At 40.9% G+C, this 15,194-nt stretch overlaps 1 protein-coding gene across 4 annotated transcripts in view; it reads left to right on the top strand.

Annotated features, from left to right (window-relative positions):
* MGMT (O-6-methylguanine-DNA methyltransferase) overlaps nucleotides 1-14,800 on the top strand; it is a 165,633-nt gene extending 150,833 nt beyond the window's left edge. For 3 of the 4 annotated variants that reach the window (XM_082764154.1, XM_082764156.1, XM_082764155.1), the window contains exons 5-6: nucleotides 6,044-6,183; nucleotides 13,553-14,800. In XM_082764154.1, the coding sequence (XP_082620280.1) occupies nucleotides 6,044-6,183; nucleotides 13,553-13,684 (272 nt within the window). In that variant the 3' untranslated portion in view covers nucleotides 13,685-14,800. The remainder of the gene's footprint in view (nucleotides 1-6,043; nucleotides 6,184-13,552) is intronic. The other variant, XR_014317857.1, reaches the window with a different exon arrangement.
* Nucleotides 14,801-15,194: the final 394 nt, after the last annotated feature.

Genomic DNA, 15,194 nt, shown 5'->3' with positions numbered 1-15,194 from the left:
ATAAAAGCATTATAAAAGCACTCCCTTAGCCCATATTTCTGCACTTCCCATGCCTGCTCAGCAAGGAGAATATTGTGACCTGTGGAAGGAGACAAGAGACAACACCTGCACAGTATCATCAAGTGCTCTGGTGTACTCTGATGGTTTTAATGTGGATTGCCTAATATTTATGTATCAGTATTTTTAGTTGTTTACTCATGCAATCGTATCTGCAGAGCAATATTCAGAAAATAGTAGGAGAGACGGTACAGGGCTTCCTCTGGGTCTCAAATGGGCGCTGCAGGGTCTGGTGCAAGGACTTGTGTTCAGCAAAAATGCAGCTTAGAGGGGGAATTGGTTTTAACTGGGGTTATCGTCACTGCTGCATACTTCTGGTCAGTAGTTTTGAATACTTGATAGCATTTGCTTGAACGGTTGCTAGTTCTGTAGTGAAAATGCATTGCAGTTGAGCTTAAGTTATCTACAGATGAATGCAGAATGAGTGTAGGATGTTTTCTGAATCAGGGAAAAAATGCAAAGTTTTCAAGAAATACCAGTCCTTTGCTTGTGCCACTCACACATGTGCTAGAAACAGAACCTCCAGTAATTTTTGTGATGCGTGGCATAGAGGTATGCTGGCGAGGAATAATATAAATAAATAAAAGATACATTATAGATAAGAACTTGTGGCTGCAGTCACCGTGTGCTGCCACTGTGCCCCGCAGTGGGTGGCACGGAGCAGCCACCTCCTGTGCAGCTGGGGAATCAGCAGAGATCCCTCTCATCCTCACCTGTAGTTCTGTGTTGTCAGGTCTGACAATAGGGATGTGATACATTTCAGGTATAAATGTTAATTTAGCTGGTTAAATGCAATCATAAATAGGAAAGGATGTAGAAAACTATTGCATGAGTCATCTGTGTGATGCGATCGGGTGGTGGTGGATCGATGGATGGAAAGGATCGGTGTGGTAGTTACTAGGTACAAACATCTGTTTGTTTGGGAGAGGTAGGAAGAGACCCTAGCTGGAGAAATATGCAATTAGAAATTAGAAAACTACTAGTCAGAGCTCAGGAGGTGAATATCAAAAGTAGATGTGCAGGCCTTGTGTGTCTGTGCTCAGTAGCTGGCCAAGGTAGAGGGGGGTGCTGAAATCTGGCAGATTTATCCACCAGGGTACATGCACCTCGTTCTACAGCAATGTTTGGTGGACAAAGATTGGCTCAAGCACATCTGCAAGCTAACCAAAATTTCAGACAGAATCAGTGAATGTTTGAGGTGTATCGTCTGCACAAAGGGTGTTGAAGGTTGCCCGTGGAATGACAGGGAAGGGCCGCTGGAGCAGTGGGAGGTGCTATGTGTAAAGGTACGGTGGGTGTGCTGATTTGATACTGCAAGTAATTTTATTTTTTAAATTGTTTTTAAAAAATTAGGCTGATGCTTTTGATGCAGGGGACTTCCTTTAAATCTATGTTTTGTAGATGGAGTTGCCATGTTTTTAACTAAGGAATTTCTGTCTAATTGTGGCTGTCCAGAACAAAGGTGCTCACCGGCCTCGGACTAGCTAGAGGTAGAATTCAGGTGAATACTGCTTTAATCTCTCCATTATTTACCTATTTAAATTAAATATTCTTTTGTTATAACATTTCCTCTTTTTTTTTTTTTTTAATAAACAGAGTTTTTACTGTAAGGTTGATGGTGAATTTTATAAATTCAGAACAGTGTACTTTAATTAGATTATCTTTGCATCTTCATTCATAAAAATCAGAAAAATGCAAAATAGCCAACATCTTTGCTCTGATTCGGCTGTCTAAGTAGTCATAAACTATTATTTTCAGTTAGGCATGTTCTATCTCTATACTCTATCAATATCATGCATGACAATGGCAGCAATAAAAGTTCATAGTCTTTTCTCAAATGATTTTGCCAAAACGTTTGCAGCACCCCTGGTTTTAAGCAGTCTTTTTTTTTTTCCATTGTAATGATATGTATGGACTATTTTATAGTATATTACCAGGCCATCTAAACTATATTTCTAGTAAGCCCTTAATAGCAACTAATAATTGCTTTTTATTATTGTTATTATAGGGTACCACTGGTCAGGGACTTGCAGCCATTGTAAAATAAAAGCATTTCATTATCTGTCTCATAGCAAGAGCAAAATATACTTAAACAGTTAAAAACTTAGACAAGCATTTATCATTTTACATTCTGCTTGCTATTTTAGTCTAGGTTAGGATAGCATTGACTGTTAGTTATCAAATTGCTTTTTAGGTGACATACTTAATATGGGTTGAAAAGCCTAGTTAAATGTGAGAAGTTTCAAAATTACCAAAAATTAACACTCATGCTTGCATTAACTCTTTATATAGTTACTTGTTGTCAGCAAAAGTTCTTCAGTTTTAATGCCGATCTGCTCTTCTATGCCCCAAGACCTTAAGTTTTCTTGGGTGGGAAAAAAAAAAAAAAAAAAAAAAAAAGAATATTTTTGAAGTATTATGCTTGATATTTTTACCAATAGTAATAATGGTGATAATGGATAAGCATAAGGACAAAAAAAGTTGTCTATGTACTACCCAAGTCAGGCTGCAGAAAAAAATGGTGTGAAGCGGGTGAGTATTGTTTGTTTCTTTGCATTTGCAAAAATCCTTGGAAAAAAAGTATAGGGAAGTATATTAAAAGAAGATCATAATAGCAATAATAATTTAAAAATAACTATAATAACTAGTATTCCCAGTATTCAGTATTAAGGAAAAGGAAAGAAAATGACTGATCTTTAGTCTCTCTTAGTCAAAGGGGTTAAAAATAAGGTAAAATCAGACTGTGCATCTTCTGAATATCTCTTGCTCTGAGAATTATGAAAGGAGAGGCTGAGGGAGACGGTAGTGATGGACCCTTCCTGCCCGGTGCTGCCTGCGGCACCCAGGCTGTCTGCTCCCGTCACCCGTCCCTCACTGACGCGATAACTGCTCTGGAAGTGTCTTACTGGGTTGTAGTGAGCTGCTGCACTGCCGTGCACTAATTGCCACCTTCAATTACTCTGCTAAGAAGTTATGATACAGCCAGTGTTAAAGTAAACTCGATTTTCACTCTGTTATCCTCACGGACGTAACGTGTTTATTTGAAGAATTAAGGTCTGTCAGGCTGCCGTGAGTGACCTCTGAAGCCACCAGGCACTAGCGGCAGGCCCGGTGCTGGTCCCTCCTTTCAGCGGCTTGTATCCAACCCGTAAATGCTGCTTTCAGGTCAGCGTGGCTCGATGATGCATTGTTGGGTCATGTACAACACTTGGCAGGACTGATATTAAGGGACAGTGATGAGGTTTTTGTAGCGGCAACATCCCAGAAGTTCACCACAGAGCGTCTGAAACAAAACCAGAGCGTGACGGGTCTCGGCCACCCAATCCTTTGGTCTGCTGGTGCCCCTGACAGAGGTGTTATTTGCATCTCCTGCTTCCACCAGAAATTTGGGAAGCGTACATCTTGATGTAAAGCCTGACAAGTTGCTGAAATGAGAAATAGCGTCCAGTGTTGAGCATCACACATGGGTTTTGGCTGAAGGGTGGTCGAGAGCCAGTAGCCTGAAGAGAAGATCCTTGCAGGCCGCATGTGCGGTGTGCACTGTATTCAGTATGGGGGTAGGAGACGACGTCTGGCTTTCTGAGGGACTTAGTTCGGTCTCTGCTCTGCCACTCGAGTTACACAGTCATCCCAAACTCACGGATGTGTCAGGTGTTCCCAGGCAGAGCGCGTGTGTTAATTTTTATGTGCAGATTTTACAGCATTTTCTAATGATACTTAGCAGCATAAAAATGTTGGCACGCGTTGAAAATTGGTGAAAGTTCAGCCATCTAATTTGGGCAGGTTGTGCTTACAGGCACTAACACTTGCAGACAGTTTAATAACAGTATTTGGCAGTGTCTCTTAGAGCTGCTTAAACTAATTAATGCATTTGCTCCCTACAGGATGAAATTGAGCTTTCAGATACTTTTATAAAATGATGTGCATGATCGCTAAATATTTCATTATTTTGAACTATAACTTCTAGTGTTTTATGTCGCTGCAGATACAGTATATATTCACTCATGAAAAATGCACAGTGGCTCTGGAAGGAGATCTCTGTCCAATCTCTGTCCCTGCCTGTCGATGTGTAATTGTTTTATTATGCCGTATTTTAGCCTGTTAAAAGGCACTCGATAGCTTGGCCGTGGCTCGGCGCGGTGACGACGCGTGTTGCTCCCAGGGGCTCTGGTGCTGCTCTGTCTTGCCGTGAGGCTCGCATGGCTGCTCCTTCCTCCTCGGCATTTTGGGTTGCTGTGGGTCCCTGCACCACTGCTGGCACGGCCAGGGGACCAAAGGGACCAAGGGACCAGGGCCTGGGCCGTGGCAGTGCGCTCTCTGCGCATCGTGTGCCTAGGAGAGGGCACCAGGCAGTGACTGCCCGAAATACGAGTGCTCGGGTTAGTGCTGATCTTGCTGGCTTGAAGAGAGGTTACACAAACAAGAAGTCGCGGCTTGGTTTGAAAGAAACCTTTCTGAAGAAATCACAGTAAACAAAATCTGTTTGCCTAAGGAAACCCTCCTAGCAATCAGCTAGTAACACAACTGCTTGTGCTAATGAACCCAAAGCTGTTAATGTGGTTTCTTCAGTTAAATTGATTCATGAATTTTGAAGAGAACATTATCTAATGAATTTTCTTTGAATAGAAAGCAATTAAAAGGACAAATCAGTCTGATTAACCCCAAAGTCACCCTACTGCCACAAATGGTGTACAGTTTGAAATTATATCATAAAAAACTAGAGCAGATTTGCTATCTCTTTGCCCTCTACTAATCCATGTAAATTAATGAACAACAAAGTTAATTTCTTTGATGACCCTTTTCTCGTATCACCTGGATTATGCTGATGTTTAATTTGCTTAATGTTATAATAAAGACTAAACAGATTTTTTCAATGAAGTGATTATCATTCCCTTCAGTTAAGAAGTGATTTTTATTATTTAACACATACATAATGGTGTATGGGTTTCCTTTAAGAACAAAATCACATTTTGCTATGTAACATAATCGATGTCTTTTTTGACAGCTACAGAAAGAAAATGTTTTTAATCAGTTTTGTTTCTTTGCCAAAGCAGCAGACTGAAGCTCTCAACAGGGCAAGGGGGCCTTTTTTTAAATATATATATAAATATATATATATATATTATTTTTTTTGCCAACTCACTCATCTGAGTAAGTTATTCACTAGTTATTCAAAGCTTTTACAAGTCACTTGGAAGAGCAATAGGTGTCCAGCCCTACTAAAATCTTAGAGTGGCTATTGGTTTTCCTTTTGTCAGATAATCCTGGGCTGGGAAGGTAAAACCCTGAAATACAGAAGGAAGCTGGTTCTAATGCATTTGCTTATTCATTATTTCAGCAATTGGAACACTTAGAAGCAATTTGCTGGTGAATTAAAATTAAAATAATGGAAGATACATTATTTTTTTTCAGAGCCCTGTGTCATTAAGGATGTGCTGTACATTCAAGGTCACAGCTAGTCCCTACATTCTGTAATGTCTGGAATGCTGAGCAGTAGCTTGGGGGTCTCAACTATAAAATGCAGTCAGCCAGGATAATACCGAGTCCGCTGGCTCTAGGGCTTCTTCTGCCGTGTGTCCCAGCTGAAGTTGGAAATTAGCTGGAGATGCGAGGGCTTTGTAAAATAGGTAGAGCCGGTTATTTCTTCCCTTTTTAATTTGACTCTATGCTAATTTATACTCTGCCAATTTAATGGAAAAACCACATTGTATGAGTTAACAGGATAATTGTACTTGAAGCAAATTAAAAATATAGGAAAATCAAAGCCTTAAATCCTTTTTTATAGTGATCGGTTACTTGAAGTGCTCTTTCTAATAATCATGTATTTAAATATAGTAATATAGGATACAATAACAGGATGGTGTATTAGGGCTGTTTAAATTTAAATTAGAAAGTTGCTATTGAGACTGCTTTGCATTGGGTGGTTTGAGTATTTCATCTCGTGTTTTTCAGCCATGCATATGAACAGTACTCCTTGTTTTTGCAGATTCGTTCACCAGGCAGGTTTTGTGGACCCTGCTGAGAGATGTGAAGTTTGGAGAGGCCATCTCTTACCAGAAATTAGCGGACCTAGCGGGCAACAGCAGAGCTGCAAGAGCAGTGGGAGGAGCAATGAGGAGCAATCCTGTAAGTTCATGTCAACTTTCAAATAAAGTTGATGGAAGATGGTGGATTTAGAGAGCTTTCTGGGCTAAATGTCATTAGATTAAATTTATCTGCTATGAAAACTGGTCTACCATGAGTAATAAGGTCAGTAAGTGTTTTTAATCAGCAATAATGCACAACCCAGTTTAATGTGATTTATGCCCTACCGTTTATGGTGTTAGATTTGGAAAAGAAACATTACACTTCTTTTAATTCATCAGCCTCTACACATTTTGTTGTTTTCAAACTTTCTTACAGATTAGGCGAGGGAAATCTTTTATCCCTCAGTACTGACATCATTTGACAGGGTGTGAGTAGCTTTGGATGTGTTGCCAGAGCGGATGGAGTGCTGTTATGGATGTACTTCTGAAAGTGTGGATTTTAGTTCTTGTAGGTACACATTTGAATCAAATCCCTAATTTTTAACATTTTTTTCCCATGCACTGCAAAATAGATGTAAGTGTCATTTCTCCTTTAGATCAAGGTGAGCTGAATTTAAAGCAACTGGAAGGAGTAGTCCTCAAGGTTAGCCCCGTGGATTTTGGAAAAAATCAGTTTCAGTACTTGGTCACTTTGTCCATCTTCCCAATCATTATCTTTCCCTTTTAGTAGTCAAGGGCTAGATTTTCAGATGTTATTTATGCACCTGGAACATGCTGATTACTCTAAGTGAAGTTAGTGAGAATCAGTGCCACTGTGAGGGTCACATCTACTAGTTGGGCTGTGTTTGCCTGGATCCTGTCAGGGGAAGCTCTCCTGAATGAGAGTGTTTCTAGACAGGAGTCAGTATATCATCCGCAGTGCAAGAGGCAGGAGGAGGGAGTTTGGTTCCCTAAAACCCCAGCGTTTGGGCTATAAAGGCAGATGCAAGGTGCTGCATGGGACTGGCGCTGCCACGTCCAGCTGGCTTGTCACTGTGCAAAGGAGAGCAAAAGCGAGTGAAGAAAATGCCCCTATGTCTGGTTTTACACATTCCCTTGCTACTTGCCTTAAAAAAATAAAAACTTCTGTTTCTATTAATATCATTGCAGCTTTTTTTGCCCATTCTTCAACATATTTTTCCTCATTACCACTTGCCCTTAGCAACGTGTCTTTCCATACCCAAATACCTCTCTTTTTCTCCTGTGTTGCACCTGCCATAATCTTTGACCTTCTGTGTTGTTTTTGCGTGCAGTTCTCCCAGTTTTTTCTGTAATAAGGCACATGTAAGACCACAGCGTGTAGTTGCAAGGTGGATTCAGAAACCTGTTTTCACAAGAGCTGGTGGCTGTCCATATAACAATAATAAGGGTTGGGGTTTTTCACAGTGCCATCACGAATTATCTTTATATTCCACTTCATTCATAAAATCGATCTGCATATCATGCATAGTCAGCCTGCATACTCTGACTCATAGGTCTGAAGGACCATGTAAAGATTTATATAGAAAATCTGAGAAATGTAGTGAAAAGGTGCTCCCACTGAAGTACAAAAGGACTGTATTTGTGTTTGCATGTGGAATATGCGTGAAATTACAGATTAACTACAGGAGATGTCTAGCAATAAAAATGTGTTTTGGAATAGGCAGAGCTGTCATTACAGTACTGATTTTTTTATCATCAGCTTTCTATTATGAAATATTGGAGTAGTATTATATTAATAGAGCTCTTTTTTCCCCTAAAGCTATACATTACTATCTATAATACTATTAAAAATTCTGCTGTGGACAGAAACCACTGCAGCCATAGTATGGAGTGGGAAATAACAAAAATAAGATAGGACCTATTTAAAAAAAAAATGCAGTAGCTTTGCTGTATATTTTCAGAACTATTTTCATCCTTCCTCACAGGGGAAAAAGCAGGAATTTTCACACCACAACCTGCTGTTACCGCTGCTTTGGATGCTGCTGCTCCACTGCAGCCTGAGGGCAAAGCAGGGTACATTTCTAGGCGATAGCAATTACATATCCTTTTGCACAACACTATATTGTTATTCTTTGAGAACTGTTTCCTGTAGGTTTGCATTGTATTGCCTTATTTTAATGTACACCATATTATATTGGAAAGCATTCCATCATATTAAAATAGTTTGTATTGTCAAGTACAATACAGGGTATTGACGGAACGGAGCTTTATGCTGCTTCTATGAACTGTCTCATATGAAAATCAGATATACACTTAAAATATCACAGTGTACTTCTTTATTGAGCTTGGAAGCTTAAACCCATTAGACATTATGCTAGTTTAAATGGCAGCGTGCTACATGTATTGAATTTTAGAATACCCATGAACATTGTACATGTTATAAACACACTTGAAGTCTGTTTATCAGATGAGATATTGGGCTTTAAATCTAACTAAACAGATCATTAAACTGAACACGTCATGAGACTTGCAGCATCATTAAAATATCAGCAAAGAATTTAAAGAACTGCGGTGTTAACAACTGCTACACCTGTAATAAGAGCTTCAAGGTATAAATACTGGGTTTGAGTAGCATTTGCCTCAAAATTGTTGCAGAAATGTGATGTTCTGTTAAGCAGAAGATCAGTAATTTCTTTTCACAGGAGAGAAGCTGAAACTTTGGTGAGCATTTTTATTAATGATTGCTGCAGAAGCTATGCAAAATCATAAGTTGTTTGCACCTTGAGATTCTTCCTTGATTAAAGGACTAAATTATAAGCATGATGACTAAATTATAAATGTGATTTAATGAGGATAGTGCTATCAGTAAAAATGAGGGCTTGGAATAAAGCAGAGGTGTATGTCGAACCTGACATTGCACTGCTACTCAAATATATTGACAAAATTGTGTATCTTACATTTTTCCAGAAAATACCAGAACATTTCTCCCTTCTACAAATCATGGGTTGGTGTTTAATTTTGGTAGTGTGCATTCTACAGGTTTCCCTTTGTAGTGGGGTTGCTTCACATAATTCATACAATGACCTTCAACTTTATGAGAAGGTGGAATAGGTGCCAGCAGCAGCTGAAAGATGCGACATCTTTGCCTCAATTTATGCCAAGGACATGGCGGGGATGGCTCACCTTTTGCAAGAAAAACTTCAAATAGTTTACTGCGGTTCAGATTGATTGCAAGGTCTGTGGTCCTCAAAGGGAACCCATAAAGTTCAATTAAAAATCTCATTAGACTAGTATAGGAGGATCAAAAAGAAATCACAGAGACTCATGGGAAATGGCGAATGTTGGGCTGATTAGTCCAAGGCCATCCTAAATGACTGTTCTGTGGCTTAAATAAGACGTCTTCAGCGGTCTGTTAACAGCAGTAATAGCTGCATACGTTTTTTTTATATTCTGTCTGATTGCCGATTGCGTTATTGTTTAGGCTGAAAGCAATCTGCGTGCCCAGGCGCTAAGTTCGATCTATCGAAAGTCGCGGGTATTATTCGGCCAAAATGTTTTAAACATTCGGGAGTGAAAAGAGTAATTGTGCATTTATGAGAAGACTGTGAAGTATGGATTTGAAATGTTGCGAACACATAAAACTACTTGTGCATTAATTCCTTAGGTGGCTAGCAATAAAGTTGAACCCATGCTGGTTCGCATTACAGTATTTGTTTCTGTAAGGGAATAGGGGGAGAAAAAGCAATAGGACACGAGCAAACTGAAAGATTATTTTTTGCTAAGTGTGATTCTTGTTGTATGTTATAACTTGATATTTCAGCTGTTTCCATTATGGCCTGGCTGATCTATTTTTGACAGTTTGGCAGTTTTCTGTAAGTCTCCAGTCCATCAGGCAGTATAATAGGACGCTCGGTTTTCCATTGCGTCAAATTGAAAACTCTTAACAAGCGGAGCACCGCGGCGGAGCGCCGCTCTGCTTCATCCTCAGACGGAATTTGCTAAATGCAGTTCAAAGGCAATCAATACCTTGTGCAGGGAGTTTTTTTCCCCACCTTTTTCTAAACAAACGCATTATTGAGGAGTTAGTTTATTCACAGATTGCCATGAGCGTTAATGACCGCCCGAGTCTTGTTCTGCCAGTCACCCAGATGGCTGTTGATAAAGATTTAGCATCATGTTCTGGGTGTCAGGGCTGTCAGTAGTGCTGAACCATTTGACCAGAAGAAAAAACGCACAGGGAGCTATTGATTACAGCTTCTCAGTGTCACTTGTTCACCAGGATTTAGGTATTGATGAGGCTGCGAGTGAAAACAAGCTCTTTCCCTTGTGGGCCTCTACCCAGAAGAACAAAAGCAAAGTTGGAGAAAATATTCAGCTGGTGCCCGAATCAGAGGGATTCCGCTATTGATTGAAGGGCCCCTTCATGTTATTTTTGTTGGAGACAAATCTATGGGTTTGGAAGTTTTATAGCATTTGAGATAGGGTCTGTGTAAGTGATGGATTCATGTATTAGATGAATTAGATTTCACAGCATGAAGATTTCAGTGGAGCTATAATATTATGAGCTGCTTGGTTATTGATAAAAATTACATTAAATGTGGCTGAGGCATTAAAGCTCCAGACTAGGGTAGTACTCCCTCTAAAATGTCCTTAGGGCCCTAATAAATTTTAGCAGGTTTAATTATTTTAGTAGTCTGAAAGTTGTCACCACAATTAAGCCAAACCGAAGCAATGTTCAATATTTTTAAATTACGGAGCTGATAGAGCCTTTGTAATGCATTTTCTTTTTTATCCAACACTACGGAGAATGACGCATGGGCTTGGGCACATTTGGACAAACATGGTATGAAATCCTTTATTTTGGGCGTGGAAGATGCTGTATTTATTTCATACCCTTCATCTCAGTGGCTGCATTTTCCAGCCACAGCCTTTCAACTAGCAGTAAAGTGGTGCTACTGCAGCTCTGCTAGCTCAACACCCTGCCCTAAAAGAGGTGGCTCAGGAGTTCCTCTGCATTTTCTGTCCCGTGGCAGTGGCAAATCAGTGCTCCTTTGCAACGGGAGAGTATCCTGGCAGAGATCTGAGATTCTCTATTTCTCCTGGAGATCCAAACTACCTGGGCCAAATTTCCCCCTCCACGTGTGGCATGATGCTGAGCAGCTGAGCCACACGTCCCTGAGGTTGTGATACATCCTGCACCAACACGGGAAACCTGAGACCCTTGGCACGTGCCAGCTCTCTGGCTGCTGGTGACCCTGCTCCACCTGAAAATATAATATATTTTTTTCAGCTTGGGCACAGCTTCCATATTCTCACACAACCTAGCAGGAGAAGGTGCAGCTGGAAGGGTGTCAACTTATTTCCCTGACAAAATTCTCCTGCAAACGGACCCCTGGCCCGGGGTCTTTGCAGCCTCCAAGCAGTTGCAAGGAACTGGCTCACAAAGAGGGTTTGGCCCCTTGTCTGTAGCAAGATTTACATCTTTACTGCCAAAATACTCTGATTCATTTTTTCTATTGTTAAAGAATTGCAAATTAACCTTGGATATTTTTTACAGTGTATTATGGCTCGTTACTGCCTTGTCACTCAAGAAAATCTGCCAGCAGTAACTGGTGCGAGTGGCTTGTAAAGCCCGAGAAATCCCCAAACAAAAAAACACTTGCAAAACCAACAACTTTAAAGAAGTCATAAACCAAGCATGTGATGGTGATCTAGAGGAAAGATTTTATTGGTACTCGCTGGAGTTGTCATGGATGCATAATTCACTTGTGGCATTGCCAACTCCAAATAAAGCAGCTATTTATAAGCATTTTTTATTAAACCTTGATTAACAATAAGCACCTATGTGTATTCCCTTGTAATGTGATAGCCTTTGGGCTGAGATTGAGATTTTAAATTTCAGCCATTGAAATTACTTAACCAAAACAAAAGAGCCCCCAAAAAAACAGTTTATGAAGGTCTGGCCCGTAGCTGTCCAGCTGCTTCGGGGTCTGGGTCTTCAACTCAGATATGAGCACAGCTGGAACTTTGCTGAAATAAATATGAAGTGTGGTAAAAACAAGTCAGTATAAAGGATGTAATTTGCTTATGCATATGTGTATATAAATAAAAGTATGTATTTTTACTTAAAATATCCGTTCTGTGGAAAAAAAAGAAAAAACACTTTCTAGTAAGTTATTCTCACAGTTCTATCATTGCAATTGAATTACTCTGGAGGTACCAAAACAAAAACTGCATGATTAAAGATGATGTATTGCATTTTTTATGATGTGTACTTCAACTATCATAATCACCTGCAATAAAAAAAAAAAAAAAGTGTTTATGTACTAGTCTACATTATCAGTCTATTATGTAACTTCTCGCATTGATTTTTCAGAATCCCTGACATTTGGCTATAAATGATACAAAGTAGAAGGCATGAGAAAAAGTTCTTAAATTGGTTAGGTGTGAATTAAATCTCTCCTGTTGTAGGTTTTAAAAATTCACAACCCATTTTGGATTGACTTGCTGCTAAATAATAAATAATGCCATGTTCTTATATGGAATTTTTCAGCGGTGCACGTCGAGGTGCTATAGAGAGAAGAGGAATTTGCTGAGGGAGCCGAGGCTCAGGAAGCTCGCTCGTGGAAGTGCTGTTCTCACGTTTTCAGTGATCCCTGTTCCAGAAATATGACCTCTCCTAATGATTGTTAATAATGATCCTGAGCCTCCATGCTATCCTTGTGTGTGTTTTGAGATGTCATTGGTCATAAATGTCTCATTGTTGTAAGCACAAGCTTGCTGCAAAAGCGTGCATGGCTGCATGTGCTGCATGCATCCTGAATGATCCTCCTTGCTTTTCCCCCATGAAACATCCCATCTGACTTAAGTGCTGCCTGCACACAAGCATCATCCTGCAGGATTAAAGGCGCATGAGGGAGGGTGCCTCACGTCCCTGGGCACATCACTGCCCTTCGGGGGACAGGGGCTCAGTGCTGCGGCTCTGCAGTGTCCCTGGAGCCATGAACCGGGGGCGATTCTGCTCCAAGTGTGTGCAGGGTCACGCAGTGCCCCTGCTGGGTGGGAAACAACTGCCAGCGCGCTTGAGAACATGGGCAACGTGACAATAATTCATCAAATTAACTCCAAGTCATTAGATAGGCGTGGGCCGGCGTCCTGTGGGCGCCCAGGCTGGGGTTTTTGCTGGGGCTCGTTTCTCCCGACGCTGTTTCTTCCCTCCGAGCCAGGTAGGTGGTGGGAGCATGGCATCACCACGGGGCAGTCGGTGTCAAGCGCCCACTCCTGTGGCACAGCAGTGCAGACAGAAGCGAGGCCCTGGTGCTGTCCAGCAGGCTGCCAGGGTGGGCTTTAATGCGGATGTTTAAATCCCCGCCGCCACTAGCACGGTGGAAGGCGAACGCTGCTGCAGTAGCGGATTTATTGGGCGCAGCCCTTTTCCTCGCTGGTCTTCTCCAGCCTCCGCTTTGTGTCACCCTCCGCTTCCTTTCTTATTTTTGTGTGTGTTGCAGATCCCGATTATAATACCGTGCCACAGGGTGATTCGCAGCAGCGGGCAGACCGGCAACTACGGAGGAGGGAACCTCATGAAAGAGTGGCTTTTGTCGCACGAGAAGCTCCAGAAAGAGAAGTTAGCATATTGATGCGGCTCAGCCACAGCTGCTCGACTGCCAAGGCACACAGCCGCGGATACTTGGCTTATAACAAGCTCTCAGAGCACCCAGCAGAATTCAGAAAAATGGTAAATATTTGAGTGACATATAAATATAATGCAACATCCGAAGTGAAATGTGTGGTGGCACCACTATATTAAAAAAGCAGGATGCGTCCTGGGAGATGCAGCTCATATGCCCTTTCTTGTTTTTACATTTTACAGCAGAATGACTACAGCGGTCCAGGCCTGTTGTGCGTGTATTTTGTTCCCATCCCCAGTCCTGTTTTGTTCTATTTTTAATGTCCATTAAAGCACGGGTAGGGGAGAGGGAGGGGCATGGCAAATGCGAGGTGCAAGCGGCCCTCTAAGGAAGCATCTGGCTCGCCGAGGGGCCAGCCCGCGCCTCCCTGCTCCTGCCCCGCCTGGCGCGCTTGTCCCCCTGCCAGCCCTGGTGCCAGGACTCCCCTCCTCTCTTTGATGTTTGCGCTGCTGAAATGCTGTTTTACGTAAACACTGCTTAATGGAGCACATTGAGATGCAGTCAAAAGGAAGCGGCTATTGAATCGCTTGTTCGCGGCTTTTCTTTTCGGATCGTGAGAGATGCTCAAGGCAGGAATAAAAATTTTGCTTTTGTGAATGTTGGAAAAAGCATGTGGAGCTGTAGGTGCTGGCAAGTTCTATGAGAATATTTTAAATAAGCAGTTAGCTGAGCGCAACCTGGACAAAATATTAAAAAGCTCATCGTAGCTGCATCTTCATCAGCAGTGCCTTTCCTTAGGTGTTTGAATTTCTCCTTAGATTTTTGTAGTTCTCCATTACATGAAGCTTTATTTCCTGTAGCCTCTCTGAAGAAAGGATTCAAGAGATGTTAAGGCTAAATTTTGAGGTGGTTTAAAAAGGGTTCTCTGAAAGCGCGAGCCACCAGAAGCTGAAATTTTCAGTATGGGAATCATAAATTCCAACATGGAAATACTGATTTTTTTTATGTCTTTTATCATATTTTCATAGGCGTCTCTTTAGAAATGCCATTGCTAACCAAGAAATTATTGTGTTACAATGCTTTAGTTAATGTAGTATTATTGATATCTCAGAATTACTTCAATAAAAAAACTGCTTTGCATGTACAAGTGTCTTTGTATATGTTTATAAATAAAACACAGTATATGATATATGGAGAAAATAAACTATACCCAACTGTACAATATAAAGCTGTATTTTTATCAAGGGTTTCTGGTGGCAATATAAACCACGAAAGCAAAGCTCAAGTGGTTTGTACGTGTCACCAGAACCCTGAGATAAAAATATAGCCTTATAATATGTACAGTTTGGGTGTATTTTACTTTCTTTTATAACATATGATACCAACAAAAGAACTCAGTATCGAGCAAACTTTAACCTTTTTCACATTTACATCCCTCGCTATTTTTTGTATCGCGTTTGCATTTGCTCTTTCACATGCCTGTCTGTATTTTTGCCCACACAGTGAACCTCAGCGCTTG

The sequence above is a fragment of the Aythya marila genome, assembly GCF_965140915.1.
Source record: "Aythya marila genome assembly, chromosome: 7".
In the NCBI taxonomy this organism is placed as follows: domain Eukaryota; kingdom Metazoa; phylum Chordata; class Aves; order Anseriformes; family Anatidae; genus Aythya; species Aythya marila.
This window is presented reverse-complemented; position numbering and strand designations above follow the sequence as displayed.